Source organism: Malus domestica, chromosome 13, assembly GCF_042453785.1.
Source record: "Malus domestica chromosome 13, GDT2T_hap1".
Classification (NCBI taxonomy): Eukaryota; Viridiplantae; Streptophyta; class Magnoliopsida; order Rosales; family Rosaceae; genus Malus; species Malus domestica.
The window spans coordinates 7,605,278-7,623,648 of NC_091673.1; the positions used below are offsets into that span (position 1 = coordinate 7,605,278).

The following is an 18,371-nucleotide window of genomic DNA, read 5'->3' on the forward strand; positions in this document are numbered from 1 at the left end:
AAAGCGTTGACGTCGGGATCATATACCTCGATTCTAAATCCTGAAAGGGGGGCGCAAAACAAGGATAAGTGGACCAGGTTTCAATACACACACACACACACACATAATACAAAAACAGTTATGAACATACTAACCCTCAAGTTTATATATAATGAAAACTACTAGCATAAATAAGTGATAGGTTTACTGAAAACCCTATCATGCCAAAAATATCTCAAAAGACATATCGCGGAAAAACATCATATAAATCATCGCGTGTATCGTCTCGTAGATCGTCTCATAATCGCGGTGTGCTGCCAGTAAAATCACTGAATAAATATAACTCCTGGCCCTATGCCAGCACCATGGTCTCTACGCCCGTAGCCAGAGATTACCAACTCCCGGCCCAATGCCTACTCCGCGTCCCTCAGCCCGTAGCTAGGGATTATTTCTCCCGGCCTAACTGCCAACACCAGATCCTCGCCCCAGGCGGCATAGTGTCCACTAGGTACGCACAAATAATTACACCTCTCAAATATATCCACTTCATAGTATAAAGTCATCCATCGTTTATACTATAAAAAAGGGTTTTGAAAACATGTTCTAGCATCATATCGGCATCCATCAGATAGTCTACCAGTTCATGGTTTATATAGAAAATATGATATATTAAAATATAGCTCAATATAGGCCAACAATTAATTCCTTACAAAATAACGAGACGATAATCAACATTTCAATAAACATGCTTCACATAAAATTAGTTCATAAACTCGTAAGGCATGAATTTCATTTATGCAATTAAACTATGAAATCATGTAATTTTAGAAGGGGTCCATTCACAGATACATCCGTAGCAGTAGAGTTGTGCGGATAAGGATTAAGAATTTCCTCACTAGCAACTTCACCTAAGCACAAAAAGGTAATAAATAAATAAAAGGGTTTTCTAAAGGATTTGAGCTTGAATTAAATAAAATAAAGGATTTGGGTTGGATGGTTAGAGCCTAATGGGTTTAGGGTAAAAGGTTTTGGGCTTAGAGTTCCAACAGAAATGGCCCAAAGGCCATTTTGGTTTTTAAACCAATTAAATTAAGGTGAAAGTAAACTAGGCTTAACGGGCTGGAGGCCCGAGTTCCTCCCGGCCCTAAGGCTTAAAGCCAAAGGGTTTGGGCCTTACTGTCATGGCCCTAAGGCCTTTTTGGGTTTTAAGAAAATAAAACAAAACAATATAAAATAAAAAGTAATTGGGCTGGGCTATTGGGCTGAAACCACAACAGGCTTAAGGCCCATGGGTTGAGAAACAGCCTAAAAAGCCTTGGGTGCACCAGAGAAGAATGCCGGAGCCATAGAGCTCCGGTCGACTGCAAACTACATCCTTAGACTCCGAGTGAGGTGTCAAAATGAAGAACTAGATGAGATGAGCAATTTTATACCTTCCATTTGCCTTGAAACGGCCGAAGGTGACTGAAAATTCCTTCGACACCCACGGTTTCGCCGAAAATGGGTGTGCCTTCCCCCGAGTCGATTTCATTCTAAAACCTTGTAATTTAACAAGATAAACTTAATAAATCTCATCTAAACTTCACACTAGAACGAAAAGAAAGGTAAAATCAAACTTACATAACCAGAAAATCGAAGGAATCTCGGCCAGAGAGTTCCTGGGTTCCACTGCTCCTCGCAGCGACGGGAGAGAGAGAGAGAGAGAGAGAGAGACAAGGTTTGATGATGATGATGATGATGTCTTCTTCACAGGTGTAGCTCTGTGTGTGTGTGTGTGTTGTGTTCATGGTTCAAGAGAGGGAGAGGGGGAGAGAAAGAGAATAGGGAGTTCGGGAAGAAGGAGACCAGATAGAGAAAGGAAATGGTTCACGGGGTAGGGGATAGAAAGAGAGAGAGATGATGTTTGTTGGGGTGCTGCCACGGAGCAGCTCAATTGGGTAAAAGAGAAATGGACTAAATTGATAATTTCATAAACATTTTGGGGAACAACAAAATTATACATATAATTGGGGGTTGGGGTGTTACATAATTACTAGCCGATGAACACACACTCTGTGTGTGAACAATTTCATTTTGTTTTTTGTTTTTTTTATTAAGGAGTGATTAGTTTTTAAAATTTTAAAAAGAGTATGAAAAATTGATGGTGCGACAATTTCTCTTAATAAGTGCATATTTTATCCTAGTATTACATAATTACTACTTTGTCCTCCTTATGTAAATATTGTGTATCAAAAGTGAGGGTAAAATAGGAAAAATACGGATATGCTTGTCATTTTCTCAAAAGATACAAAATTACTATTTTGCCATCCTTATGTAAGTATTATGTATCAAAAGTGAGGCAAAATAGGGAAAAAAGGGCAAAAGATACAAAATTACTATTTTGCCCTCCTTATGTAAGTATTGTGTATCAAAAGTGAAGGCAAAATTGAAAAAAAATGACAAAAAGTTGACAAGGGGGTTCTCTTAATAATATTAAATATATATTAATTATCAATTAATTAGCATACCCTAAAGCCCAAAACCCAAGGTTGAGCCTAATTTTACTCTTTAAAGTCCATAACTCAAATCACTTTCTAACAAAGACAAAGTCTTAAAGTGACGGAACTTTTTGGTGGTGACCAATGTGGGACAATGTAGAATGATATTTTTACTAAAAAATTTCCAACAACTATCAACCCCTTGCAACTGCAACCAACAATAACACCAACAACAAAGAGAGGAAAAAACTACAACCTAAAATCCCAAAAATATGGACGAGAAAGCCAACAACAAAACTACGGAAATTAAAGAGGCGGGCCCAAAATCCCACTGGTCTTCTCCAAACCCGAATTGAATCCCAAAACTTCGAGGATGGAGGCTCCAGAAGTGGAAGTCTGCCTGTATCGACAAGGGAAAGGCCCGATCGACGTGTTCAAGTCAGGTTTGGAAGGTTGGGACCAGAACCAATTGGGGGTGGAGATGTTCTCGACAAGTATGGAATTAAATTGCTTTACACTTTCAATACCAAATCAAGTCGCGGGGTTCCGATTTGGTTTAATTCTAGAAATGGCAGGTCTATGTTGCCATCTAGAGATAGAGCCACGACAACGAAGAGCGAAAACTACTAGGTTTACTTTACCATTATAAAGGGTAAAACGTAGAAGTAGCTAGCAAATGAGTAGAGAGAGGAGAAAAGGAAAAATCGGACCAATGTTTCTTGAAATGAGAAAGAGAGAAAAGAGCAACATGGATAAGGGAGATAGAAGTGTGTAAAAAATTATTACTATAAAGGATATTTTTGTAACTTACACTCTTGAAAAAAGAAAAAAAAAAACTAATGATGTCATCTTTTATATGTATTAGTTAAAACAATTTTTGAATAAATAAAGTTACAAATGATTTAGATAATTGAATCCTTAAATTGAGGAAGGGATGAGATCCCATAAAAATAGCAATTGATTAATTAAGACTAGCATATGGGCACACACAAAGTGTGTGGGAAATTTTTTTTATTTTTGTTTTTGAAATAGAATGAGAGAAGAAGGGAGTGATAGAGAATGTGGGAGTGGGAATTTTTTTGTTTTTTGTTTTTTTTTGTTTTTTAATTAGAGATATGTTAGGATTACATGTAGGTGACGCTTAAAAAAAACAGCAAAACTTGGTTATGTGAAATTACATTTATACCCCATATTTCTTATTCATGTTCTGTTTTAGAGGGTTAAATTGGTAATTTCATAGGATTTTGGTTGACAATGAGTGTTTTATTAATTAGTTGAGATTTGTTGAGTGCATTGTTTGACATAGAAATGAATTAAAAATGAATACGAAAAATACTTAAATTAATAAAGGCTTTGAGGTTGTTCAGATAGAATCGGGCTCCAAATGTTTAATGGATATGTTTAACAGGAAAACCCAACTTGATGTTGTGATTGAAGGCATCATCTTTGATGTTCAGTGTTTGAAATAGCAGTTGAGGTCAGTAGAATTTATCTTCACTCCTCGTGTTTGCAACAAGGCAACACATCTAGTGGCTTCTTTTGTTGCTCGGGAAGAAGGCTTTCATAATTGGAATGGTATTGAGCCATAATGACTATTTAATACTTTAGCTTCACATGTAAACATTTCCATTCAAATATAATAAAATTTCTTTCTTTTGAAAAAAAATAAAAAAAATAAAAAATAAAAAGGTGAAAGCACTTTAAGTTGAAAAATAACAACTGAAAATGAGGCATTAGAATCCTCTCATAATCTCTTGCCCTTACTTGTTAGCATGTGGAATTCCGCCGCACCTTAACTTCACACGAAACACATAGGCATTTCTGCAAGAAATAACAGGTTGGACTAAATATATATGTATTATATTGTTTGCTTAAACTGAGACGCTTCAATGTATCAGAAAATCCTATCCATATTATCTCATTGGAAAACTTAAACCTAATCCTCAGTTGAAGAAAAGAAAAGGCTTAAGTATTTTTAACGATACTAAAGAAAATGAACAAACATATTATCAATGTCATGTTCCGCGAGTTTCGGGTTGTGATTCGTGAAATTCATTAATCTTCAAGTTAAACAAAACAATGGATGTTGTGTTGGAAATTTTGACTAGAATTTCATTGTTCCACATTGCTCATCACTACAAGGTTTCCTCACTTTATAAGGTTTTGTCCCTTATAGAAAGTGATTGGAGTGATGGACCTTGGAGAATAAAATAGGCTCACCTTGGGGTTGGGCTTTGGGGTGTAATAATTAAGGAAAATTAATGAAAATGGCTTGAAAACTTTGAGTTTTAATGATAAAGACAAAATAAAGGGTAAAGTGAATAGTACCAGGATTGACTTTTTAGTGTAAAAATGTGGTTTTTCGTTAAAGTGAACAGTACCGGGTGCTTTTCGTTAAAGTTCCCTAATAATTAATTATCAAAAGATGGGCACCAGATGGAGCAACGCACCCTTTACGTTCAGCAGTCGCCTCCCAAAAACATGTCTGTTGCGAACAGACATATGCTCACTATAAATACATGCATCTGCATATCATTCAAAACACGGAAAATCATCAATCCTCATATACCAAGCATTCTGAGAGTACCACAAACAAATTCGCCAGAAGTCTAGTTTTCTGATGCTGGAATTCTAACTTAGATCGTTGAATCCTGGTGAAGCAAACGTCCATAGAACTATAAGCACTGAGTAGGGACGAAATTTCTGTTTCAATGACATTGTGGTACGCAAGCCTCGATCCTCAAGTTGTCTGTTTTATATTTTTGTTTTGTTCATACTCTATTAATTTTTCTATTCGTATTTATTATTTATTAGCATAAATAATTATATTATATTGTTGAGTTATATCCAACATGTTGTCATGGAGATAATCAGATCCATGAGCCAATTACGTTTTTTGCTTTCTTAACTACAATCTCTTTTCTACCTGTCCACGTTGGCATGCAGCTGCTTTTAGCTCTATATAAGTCTCGTTGAAGAGCACCATAGAAGCACAACTCCAGCTCCTTATACCATTATTGTTTTGTTATCAAGATATCATGAAGGTTGAAGTTGTAGTAATCTCCAAGGAGATTATCAGACCATCTTCTCCAACTCCTGATCACCTTCGCACATACCAACTTTCCTTTCTCGACCAGATATCTCCTCCGGTCTATAATCCTTTGGTCATATTCTATTCCTCATCAGAGCCCGAAACAAAATTCGATATTGTTGAAATATCCAATCAGCTTAAGAAATCCCTATCCAATGCCTTGACTCAATTCTACCCGCTAGCCGGACGTGCCCAAGGCAACTTGTTCATAGACTGCAATGACCAGGGAATACCCTACTTGGAAACTAGAGTTAAGTGCCAACTTTCTGATGTTATTCAAAACCCAATTCCTGTCGAACTTAACAAATTCATTCCATTCCAACTAGATGAAGTTGTTGATATTTCTTTCGGTGTCCAACTCAACATCTTTGAGTGTGGTGGAATAGCTCTCGGTCTGTGCATTTCCCATAAGATTGCGGACGCATTATCGTTTTTCAATTTCATCAAAACTTGGGCAGCCACCGCTAGACAACAAAGTGATCATCTAGTGTGCCCACAATTTGTATCAGCCAAACTCTTCCCACCAAAGAACATATCTGGGTATAGTCCAAGAGTTGGCATCACAAAGGAGAACATTGTAACCAGAATGTTTGTCTTTGAGGCTTCAAAGATAGAGACTCTCAAATCAAAATATGGTGCTGGTGATCACAGCAAGAGCTTAGAAAATCACCAAAAGCCGCCTTCTCGTGTGGAGGCTTTATCCGCTTTCATATGGAGCCGCTTCATGGCTGCCACTCAGGTGAAGTCAGACATTGCACCAAAGAGGATCTACGCCATTGTCCATGCAGTAAACCTTCGTACGAGGATTGATCCGCCATTGCCGGAACACTCATTTGGAAATCTATACAGAATTGCAATGACAATCCCATCTTTGGATATCGGGGAGGAATGCTATGGCCTACTGAGTCAGGTGAGAGACCAAGTGAAGAAAATCGACAAACACTACGTTGAAAACTTGCAGAAGGGCAGTGAGCATTTGGATTTCATCAAACAGACCTCTGATAATGTCTTCAAAGGAGAGATGGTAACACTGAACTTCACCAGCCTGTGTAGGTTTCCACTGTATGAAGCTGATTTTGGATGGGGAAACCCTACTTGGGTTGGCTCGCCAGCCCTAACTTTCAATAATTTGGTTGTTTTCATCGACGCTAAGTCTGGTGGTGGGATTGAAGCATACATTAATATGAAGGAAGAAGACTTGGCTAAAATTGAAGGCGATGGTGAGTTCCTTGCCTTTGTTTCTCCAAATGTGTAGTGAAGAATGCGTTGAGTACTTCGGAGGAAATAAATAAGAAGAAGAAAAATAAAATGTGTTGGAACTATATCATACAATATTCTGTAGGCTGTAAATGAGGAGTCTATTCGTGATTTGCCCAAAAGAAAAAGAATGCATAGACTCATTTGAAGTCAAATTAATTGTGTCTGTGAGATTTGAAATTTGAGTAAGGATGAGTGTTCTTCAAATTGTGTTTTGTACGTGTTTTGTTATGCTTATGAATTTGTACTTTCTTTTTAACTCAGTCAACGTAATGAATAATTACACGTTTTAGGCAACTAGGTTTTTTGGTTTTTTTTACTTCATTCGACTTGGTTTAGTTTTTCAGTATTTTTGCCCGTTTCTAATCTATACTATTATTAATAGAACCCTCCTTGTCAACTCTTTGCCACTTTTTTTCTATTTTGACCTCACTTTTGATACACAATACTTACATAAGGAGGGCAAAATAGTAATTTTGTATCTTTTGCCCCCTTTTTCCTATTTTGCCCTCACTTTTGATACACAATACTTACATAAGGAGGGCAAAATAGTAATTTTGTATCTTTTGAGAAAATGACAATCATATCCCTATTTTTCCTATTTTACCCTCACTTTTGATACACAATACTTACATAAGGAGGACAAAACAGCAATTATGTAATATTAAGATAAAATATGCACTTATTAAGATAAATTGTCCCACCATCATTTTTTCATACTCTTTTTAAAATTTTAAAAACTAATCACACTTCTTAATAAAACAAAAAAAAAATGAAATTGTTCACACACACAGAGTGTGTGCTCATCGGCTAGTAAGTATAATCAAAACCAACAAGGTATCGTTATTTTTCTTCCCAAATTAGAATAATTCCCAATTAAATCCTTGTATCCCAATTAGTATACGAATAGAACCAGTCTAAATATAAGAATGAAGAACAAGTTCGAAAGTCAAGGTTTTACTTGTTAATCATAGAAATATAAAGTAAGAACAAGTTCGAAAGTCATGGTTTTACTTATTAATCATAGAATTATAAAGATATGGTTGTCATTCTCATCCATAAGATAGAGTATTGGTTCTTAACGTAGTAAACATTGAGTTTCCGTTCCGCACGCCACTCTCAATTACTATAATACAAACATAAATTTCCTATCAAGTTGGATTATTCTATTTGAAGGAGAAAAACAATTAAGGGGTCTCACCTTATCGTTCTATATTGATGTGATATGGATCCCCTGCATATTTTTTTATGCACGGCTTTACCAATAGGACCAAGTCAGAGATCTGTATTGATGGGGCATTCTCAACAAAATCACAAACTAAATAGTTCAAGAATGTACTAAATAAAACACTCATATATTAATCTATAATGTTTTTCACACAACATGTTACAATATCTCTAAACGTGTTTTTATGTTTTAAAAGCGTTGCATAACAACTTTATTGCCAATACCATCAAATATCTCACTGTATAAAAATAACCGTTTTATCCTTTATCTATTGATTTCATTCAATTTCTTAATCGACCTTTAGAAATTTCATAGTAAAAAATGCTCCTTCAACAATGACAGCATCACATAGAAGAGTTAAGACTTAAGAGTAATGTCACAAGAAACTAGAAGAGTAATTTTTTCATAAAATAAAAAAAAAAAACACTGAGTGGAGGCATCCGCCCCCTTTGGCTTAATGTGGCTCCTTCTATGTATACAAAGAGAATTTATAAGATAGAAAGACCAAACCATGTGTCACCTACATACACAAGCACACCCCCATCTACACCACCTTCGTCCTCACCCATCAATTTTGCTTAAGTATTAAGTTAGGCTATCTCCAACCGAAAGCTAGCCAGAGGGCTAGTTTTAGCCCTCTGGCCCTCCAAGATATTAATATTTTAATGAACATTACAAAGCTATATTTGCCTCCATCTCCAACCGAAAGCCATAGGGCTTGTTTTAGCCTTGTCACAAAAAACCGTCTCCAACCAAAGGCCAAACATAATTTATTATTTAAATTTAAAAACTACAACAATTTAAATTTAAAAACAACAACTTAAATTTAAAAACTACAACTTATATTTAAAAACTACAAATTAAATTTAAAAACGACAAATTAAATTTAAAAACTACATAGGAATGGTGAAAATTTTGTGAGGAATGGTGAATGAATGGTTTAGGTATTTATAGGAAAACAAAATTGGCCTAAAAATTTGAATCCAACGGTAACTGGCGTCAGCTAGCCGTTGGATTCAAATTTTTGTTTAAGCATTCATGTCGGTTATATCCGACAGGATTGCTGGAATTTCTGGCCAAACCTTTGGCCCTTTAAGATTCTGTGGAGCCATCTGGCCTAACCCTCGGTTGAAGATGGTTTTCAGGCTATTTTCGACCCTCTCGCCCTCTGAACCCTTCGATTAGAGATGGCCTAAGGATTTGGAAATCTTGTCTTCGTTTAGATGACTCAAAGAGTCTGATCGACTTGTTTGAAAATACTTTTGAAAATTTTGAAGCATTTTTCCATCAGAGTAATTTTAAAATTAATTTTTATTAAAAATGCAAGTAATTTATAAATATAAAAAAAAAACACTTGAATAATTAGTGCTTTGGTAAGGTAACCACATACTTTAATTAATCGGATAAAGAAATAAATGTCGCCAAAAAGATTCCACCTTTCAATTCATCCTTTAAGTTGACAAAAAAAAAATGAAGTGTTATTGACACTTCAAAAATTTCATTTTATACTGCTTATAAATATATTTTTCTTTTCTAATATAGAAATTTTGAAGTGTAGAATGAGATTATTGGAGTGCTAATAACAATTCCCAAAAAAAAATTCATACTTTACGAATTGGTTTAAATGTCAAAATCGTCCCGCTATTATAGTTTATATGACAAATTTAATCTCTGTGTTTTCAATTTGATTAATTTAGTCCTTGTGTTTGTTTCTGTTAACCAATTAACGACATTTCATTCAATCTCTTTTAGAAATTCATAAGAAACATCATATGAAAAATAATTACTCTTTCTTTTTACAATAAAATACAAATTAATGAGAAATAACACATATAAGAAATAAAACTTCCAATTTGAAAAATGATTAAGATTGTGACATAAAAAAAAAGGATAATAATGAGTGCTACTAGACTCTCCCCATTGTCCTATTTTTCCACCCACATTATAATTACACCCACCATAAAAAATAAGAAAAATACCCTACTATCTTCCCACCCACTATTATCACCAAAGTACCCTTCCAATACCCACCCTGACACTGCTCACCAACACGAGAAATTTTTCGGTGTGACCAGTACACGAAGTGATACACTATGTGTCATTATACAGATGATGGGATATGTGTGTTAAAAAGTTAATAACTTAAAAAATAAAATTTATCATCATTTATATAAAAACATATGATATAACTTCTGTGTTCTGGTCACAATGAAAGATTTATCTACGAGCACAGCCTCCCCCTTCCCATAGCCATTTCTGACCGCTGAGAGGCACAAAATTCAACATTCATATTGCTTTGGTAGCGTGTTTCCCATCTATTTTTCAATTATTCAAATATACTTAATAAAAGAAAATTTATTAAATAGAAGGAAGCAAACCGCAGCCACCCTTCTGCACTTTAACCACCTGACCAACCCCACAGCAGACCACGAAGGGATGCAACAACAGAGATGAAGAGTCAATCGCTCAACGAATCAATAGAATCAAAGCCGAAATAATAAGAAACGAAATCGGTAGAGAAAGAAACTCTAATGACATCTTTATACGGCTTGATGCATTCAGTGCGTTTGAGATGTGTATTACAATGAGCTCGACGAATACAACAAGATCAACTCATAATTCAATCATAAATTCAATAATTTAGGATCCAATAAACATAAATTAAACATTAAACGGAACAAAATGAAGACGAGATGTTTGGGAATTGAGATTACAAGTTGAGTGTGGGTGAAGGTGAACAATCCGATTTTGTTTTCTCTTAGTCCTTATATGACATTTTACATGAGGGTAAACGGTTATTAAATTTTCTAAGGGAGAAATTATGTTCATATCCTTCTTTTTGCTACTCCATTGATTAAAATCCTATTAATTTTCAATTTTTTATCAAGGTCCTTAGGTATTAATAACATCATTAATTATTTGAATAATAAAATATTTTTATTTTTAAATATATTCCTTTAGTGTTAAAAATGTTTAAATTAGTATATTTATATTTATGGCTAAATTTTTATCATATATTTTTATTTTTAGTTTGTACCTCTTTTTAATTTGTACCAATTTTCTTTTCATTTTTAATTTGTACTCATATATTAGTTTCTTTTTGTGCCCATATTTTTTTAAGTTTTATTTGTGTTTGTACCCATGTGTATATACCGTCACGTGACATTGTATATTAATCAATTATAGAAAAATTACATATGGTATATTTATGTTTTATGCCTAAACCTTGTATCATATATTTATATTTTTAGTTTGTAACCACTTTTAATTTGCAACATTTTTTTAAATTTGTAGTATTTTATTTTTAGTTTTATTTTGTACCCATGTATTAATTTCTTTTAGCGTCTATATTTTTTTAAATTCGTTTGTACTCATAATTTTTTAATCTTTTATCTGTACCCTAATTTATTTATAATATACCCATTCCTTTTTATTAATGTACCACTATGTTATATGTGAAATGTAACAATTTTTTTGTAAAATGTACCAATTTTTTTAACACTATGGATACATTCTTTTGCCATTTATTATTTATTATTTTTACATAGTTTTTATCCATTTATTCAATCAAAATGTTTGAATTTTTTTATTGTAACCGTTTCTAATAGTATTATAATGAGGGATTTTAAATTTATAATCTCATAAAATATCAAACAATTAATGTCAAAACTATAAAAATATTAATATTAATTGTAATATAATGAGATGTACAAAGTCAAGGGACTTTGATCAAACTTTGAATACCATTAAGGTTTTAATCAAAGAATGTTTAAGATTAGGGAGCGCATCCAAAGTATCCATTTTTTTTAAAACAGTACGTGTAGAAATAAGACAGAGGATGAGAATAGTAGCACTCGTAATAATAAAGCGGAGGTCGGATAGTTGGAGGAGAATATCTTCTTCTTTTTTTTTAATTTTATTTCCTTTATATATTTTAAATCAAATAAATTTATAATAATTTATAAAAAAAATATTTTACAGAAATTAGATGAAAATACCCTTAATTAGCTAACGGAAATAAACATAAAGATTAAATTGGACAAATTAAAAATACAGGAACTAAATTAATTGAATGACTAAAACCAAGGTCTTAAACGCCGATATTATCGGTTTTTCGCGTTACCGATATTTTAATAGGTATCTAATTAGTTTTCGTCAAAATATTGCGATATTATCGATAATATCGCTCTCTCCATCGTCGGAACGGCAGCCAAGCTCCGTCGTCGCAGCTGCCAAGATCTGCGCCTCTCTCTGCCAAGATCTGCGCCTCTCACAGGTGGTGATGGTGCTTGTCGGAGTGTGCGCCACTGTGGTGGAGGTCACGGTGGGGTGGGTGTGGTGTGTCTCCCCTCCGCTCGCTCGCTCCCTGTCTGTTCTTTCTGCGGTGGTGAACGAAGGGCAGTGCAGCAGATCGAACTAATTTGAGCTTCACACTAACACGGAGAGAGAGATCTGAGACTTACCTAACCGGAAAATCAAAGAAGACTCGCCGGAAAGTTATAGGCTCCTCCATTCTCGCAAAGGCGGGAGAGAGAAGACTGATGATGTGTTCCTCGATCTGCTCGAGTCGAGTAGATGGTGCTGCTGCGTGTGTGTGTGTGGTCACGGCAAGAGAGGGAGAGAGGTAAGAGGGTTTCGAGAGAGAGAGACAGTGCAGAGAAGAGAGAGAGAGAGTCGAAGTGAGTGAGAAGGAAATGGGGTCTCGGGGTAGGGGAGAGACCCACGTAGTGGGTTCTTTGTATTTTAAAAAGTTGTCCAAGTTTGAGATCCACCCACACTACGTGGGTGTTTTATAATTTTAAAAGTTTGAGATATATATTATATATATATATATATATAAAGGTTATATAAATATAAATTATGAATTATTTAGTTGAAAGGCAGGAGAAAACAAAAGAAAAATAGGAAAAGAAAATAAGAAAGAAAAAAAAAAAACACCAAGGGGATTCAAATCCCTCCCTTTGTCAACCACACACCTAGACCTTATCCAACTCGCTATAGATGTGTTTATAATTACATATTCAGCCTGTAATTAGGGGTGGGTTCAAAAAATCGAAAACCGAAAAAACCGAAAACCAAACCGAACCGAGGTCGAAAAAAATCGAACCGAAACTGTCAAACCGAACCGAATCTGACCAGTTCGGTTTCGGTTTTTGAGGTTCGGAAACCGAACCGAACCGAACCGATATATATATTTAATTATTTTTTAAATATTATAAATAGTTTAGTCATACAATCATAACAAAACATACCTTGTTGCCAAGCTAGTTTCGGTGAACCTTTTCAATCCCTAACACACGGGTTCGAACCTCCAGGATTTCTGAGAAGTTTTTTAATTTTTTTGGAGAAATCAACAAAACCCTTTAACCCTAGCCACTAGCAGCCATACCTTTTATTTTTTTTCATTCCCCTCATTTCTCTCTCGTTCCCTGCCTCCTCCAGTGTAACCCTAACCCAGTAACCCTCTTGCGCAGCCGAGCCTCATCTTTCTCTCTCGCTGGGTCTTCAACTTCAATCGCTCTGTCTCTCTCAATCTCTCAGGCGATCCACGACGGCGCGACCCTTTTCCCTTATCCCTCTCCTCTGTACTCTGGACCCTCTCTCCTTCCTTCCCAACTCCGCCGCTCTTCCACTTCGTCTTCTTCCTTCACAGCGACCTACAAGTGTCGCCATCTCACTCGTCGTCACTGATTTGCTCTCAGTTTCTCACCCCCATGACTTGTGACCCGCGACCCGCGACCTCTTGTTGTTTCGAGTCTCGACCCACTACTTCATTCCTTTGCAAGGTTAGTCTTATAATAATTTCTCTCATGTTTGTTCTACATATTTTGTTTTCAATTTGATGCGTTTTGCAGAATTTATTTTCAATTTCATGGGTTCTGTAGCTTTTCAATTTCATGGGTTTTGGTTTTGCAATTGCTTTGGGTAACTTCAGTTATGAACACTATTAGTTGAGGTTTCATTAATTTGTGAGAAATTTTGGTTCTGCAATTTATTTTGGGTATGTTGGATTAAGGATTTGGTTCTGCAGCTTTCGCTCTAGGGTTGCTAATTGCAAAACCACGGCAGAGCCTCTAGTCATGAACTTATCGGGAGAAGCTTTAGATGCGTACAATGAGGCTTACGAAGAGTTGATGAAGATCAGTGAATCAGATGAGGAGGATTCACCTTGTCCGATTTTTGAAACATTTAGTGCTCAGAACCACAGTCAAACTCAAAGTGAAGAGGTGAATGGTTCCGTGGGGCATTTTGCTTTCAGTAAAGAGGAAACCGCAGGTGATGATTCACCATGTCAAGCTTTTGAAACATTCAGGCTTCAAAGCCCCAGGCAAACCCAAAGTGAACAGGTGATTGGTTCCGTGGGGAATTTTGCTTTCAGTAAAGAGGAAACCTTAGGTGAAAAATTCCGTGAGGAATTTTCCAAGCATGTATTTGTGTTGTTTTAGATGTGTAAAATTGATTTCATTCCTGTAGGTTTTCATGTGGATGACTTTGAAGTGACTTTGAATGTGAACTTTCATATTTCCATTTTTTTTTATTTTTTGGAGGAGGGAAGGAAAAAAAAGAAAAAAGAAAAAAAAAACCGAAAAAAATCGAAACCGAACCGAAAAAAAAACCGAACCGAGAAAAAACAGAAAATTTTTTAACCGAACCGAACCGAACCGAAATTTCGGTTCGGTTTCGGTTCTGGGAAAAAACCGAACCGCTGAGAACCGAACCCAGCCCTACCTGTAATATTTATATGGTTGTTAAGATGTCTGCAAGGCTTGCAAGCTAATATTTATTATCTAGGAAAAATTTCTATATTTAAAAAAAACACCAAGGGGATTCGAACCCCTCCTATTTTACTCCTTCAATACCTTGACCACCATATCACTTATGTTTTTGTGAAAATATGCTAAAATGCACTTACTCTACACATAGAGATGACGAAGATAGTGAAAATTTTGAACCTCATAGGAACTATATGTGGTACCAAGTCACTCATTATCTTACCATGTAATGTATAAAATGTAAAATATTGTACTAATTCATTATATATAAATGATTATGGTGTGTTTAAATTCTTTCATTAATTACTACATATTTTATACACTCACAATGTTTGCCAACTCGCTATATAATCAACTTAAATCAGTTAAATTCATCATGCAATGTATTTCCTTCCAATTTTTTATGATAAACTAATAGATAATTGACTAAATAAACATCCTGCAAAATTTCAATAAAAATTTCCACGTTTTTCTTACAATTTCCGTGGTTTCCATACTATTTTTATCGATATCGATAATATCCCGATATTTCCATCGATATTTCCATGTTTTTGAACTACCGATATTTCCGATATCATCGATATTTAATACCTTGACTAAAACAAAATCATTTTAACATTTAGAGTAAATTGTAGCTATGGTCCCTTAACTTTAACTCAATTGGAGCAATGGTCCTTCAACTAAAAATCCATTACCATTAGTCCTTCAGCTCATCAAAACGTGCAGCTATGGTCCCTCAACTAAAAATCCATTACCTTTGGTCCCTCAACTTTAATTCAACTGGAGAAATGGTCCCTTAACTTTAACCCAATTGTAGCAATGGTCATTCCAACATAACTCGTTTTGACAAAAAATTTTACGTAGTTGACGAAAAAGACCATAATTACACAGTTTGATGAGTTGAGGGATCCTAATTATATAAATGGTTATTCCAACATAACATATTTTGACAAAATTTTGAAGAAATTGATGAAAAGTACTATAGCTACACATTTTGATAAATTGAGGACCAATTGTAATGGATTTTTAGTTGAGGAACCATTACTCCAATTTGATTAAAGTTCAGGGATCATTGCTACAATTTACTCTAACATTTAAGCCTTAAGAATTAGCCCATAGCAGCAGAGAGACAGAGAGGTGAGAATGAAGATTGAAGTTGAAGTGATCTCCAAGTCCATAGAGATGATCAAACCATTTTCTCCAACCCCAAATCATCTTCACTATCACCAGCTCTCCTTTCTCGATCAATTAGCTCCCCACGCATATATCCCCTTTCTCTTCTTCTACGAATCCACCGGCACCAAAACCATCACTCAGATATCAAACATCCTCAAGACGTCTCTCTCCAAAATATTATCCCAATACTACCCTTTTGCCGGCCGAGTGAAACACAACCTCTTTGTTCACTGCAGCGACCAAGGCGTCCCATTCTTCGAATCCAAAGTCAAATCCCAACCCCTCTCTGATATGATCGCCAGCCCCTTTGTCTCCGAACTCAACAAGTTGCTGCCCTACAGGCTAGGCGAAGTTACTGAAGTACCCCTTGGTGTTCAACTTAATGTGTTTGACTGTGGAGGATTTGCTATTGGCTTGTGTGTTTCTCATAGGATTGCAGATGGGTTAACATCTTTTACATTTGTGAACAGATGGGCAGCTCAAGCTAATTGTGATGCACAAGGGAAGAGTAATATTATTGTGGGTCCGGATTTTTCTGCAGCATCAATCTTCCCACCAAAAAATATGGATGGGTATTTAGGGGTTTCGATTGTCAACAAGAAAGCAATCGTAACAAAGAGGTTTGTGTTCGATGGCTCAAAGGTTCAGGCTTTAAGATCGAGATATGAAGAGAGCATGAACTTTTCCAAAACCCAAAAACGCCCTTCAAAAGTTGAGGCCTTATCAGCTTTATTATGGAACATCTTTCTGGCATCAAGGAGAGAAAGAGATTGTGTCGCTATTTCAAATCAATCGCGCACCCAAACATTATACACGGTTGTTTATATTATGAATCTGCGGTCGAGGTTTGACCCACCTTTGCCTCAGCATGCTTTTGGGAATTATTACAGGGCTGCCACTGCAACTCCAACTTTGGTCAATGGGGAGGAGAGCCATCGATTGGTGAGGCAGGTGATAGAGGAAATTGAGAACATTGACAATAATTATATGAGGAGATTTCAAGAGGGATATCGAGAGCATTTGGATTTCATGAGGAAAAGAATGGAGAGGTTTGCAAAAGGTGAGCTGGTGACATTGACTTTTTCGAGTGTGTGCAGGTTTCCTATTTACGATGCTGATTTTGGTTGGGGGAAGCCTGCATGGGTGAGCATGGCTGCCATGGATATCAATAATCAGATAGTTTTCATGGACACCAAAAATGGCGATGGTATCGAGTCGTATTTTAGCTTGACAGAGGAAGACATGGCCAAGTTTGAACTTCACAAAGAGTTCATCGCATTGCTTAAATCTCCAGTTGGTAATGTAAAGGAAAATTCACTTTCACGTCTTTAATTTGAACGAGTAATTAGCTTCTCTGCAGTTGATTAGTGGTCATGTGTTAATTTCCTGATTAGATGTTTATGGTACTGATACTACTGAATCATGTCATGGTGTGATCAAATATACTCTGCAGCTTGATCATGTGTTTCCTGATCAATTATAGGAGATTTAAGCAAACAGTTTTATTCTTTTGAGGGTTGTTATTGACACTCCAAAATTGTCAATTTGCACTCCTCACGTGAAGAGATTATGTAGAGAAATAACACTATGGAGGAGTGCATGATGAATTTTTGAGAGCGCCAATTACAACTCCCATTATTTTAGGCTAATTGATCTCTATGTACCTAAGTACTAGGTGACCTAGAGATCTAGATAATGTTAGACGCCGTTCATCCTAGAAGTTCACTGGGGGATTCAGAGAGGCAAATGCGCGGATATCCGGATCTCATTCTGTACTCCTCCGTCAGATTCGCAGATGCTCAACACCTTCCCCATCTCTGGCATCAATCAAATAAAAACTACGCTTTAAGTTGTGGCTTGGAATGGTCACCCATACAGGCTTTCCCCACCCAAAATCCACCCCATGCAGTGGGAACCTGCACTAGCTGCTACATCTATAACAACCTCATCATTGATGATGTTTATTTTGGTGCATAGTGTTGAGAATGAGTCCCACATTGATGGGAGGAGGGACCTTGCATGGACTTATAAGAGGTTGGGCTACTCTCCATATTGCCAATTGGTTTTATGGTGGAACCTCAACTTTCTTCATACAGTTCCCCTAATTGTTGTAGCCACTCAATCATGAGACCTGGCCATTCTTCTCCCCTCAATCTTTTGGCATACGTCTCCAAGAATTGGTTCTTCCCCTCCCTCAGTTTGGCCACAATGTCATACAACAACTTCAGTAGGGTTGCTATCAGTTTTCTACTAATAAGCAATGCTCTTTGAATGAACAAGCATAACCATGACAGAGAATTTGAAAGGTGGCAAAGCTGCACGTTCTATTGAAGTAGGTGGCTCGAACCCAATTGAAAGTCCAGAGAGCGAGTTGAAAGATAGTTCTAGTT

At 36.0% G+C, this 18,371-nt stretch overlaps 2 protein-coding genes across 2 annotated transcripts; both read left to right on the top strand.

Annotated features, from left to right (window-relative positions):
- The first annotated feature begins 5,435 nt into the window (after positions 1 to 5,435).
- On the top strand, positions 5,436 to 7,101 carry LOC103452083 (stemmadenine O-acetyltransferase-like). The gene has a single exon (XM_008391567.4). The coding sequence runs from the start codon at positions 5,495 to 5,497 to the stop codon at positions 6,800 to 6,802; it is 1,308 nt and encodes a 435-aa protein (XP_008389789.1). The 5' UTR covers positions 5,436 to 5,494; the 3' UTR covers positions 6,803 to 7,101.
- Positions 7,102 to 15,948: 8,847 nt separating this feature from the next.
- On the top strand, positions 15,949 to 17,313 carry LOC103452082 (stemmadenine O-acetyltransferase-like). Its single transcript, XM_008391566.4, has one exon. It carries the CDS (start codon positions 15,949 to 15,951, stop codon positions 17,311 to 17,313), a length of 1,365 nt encoding a protein of 454 aa, XP_008389788.2.
- Positions 17,314 to 18,371: the final 1,058 nt, after the last annotated feature.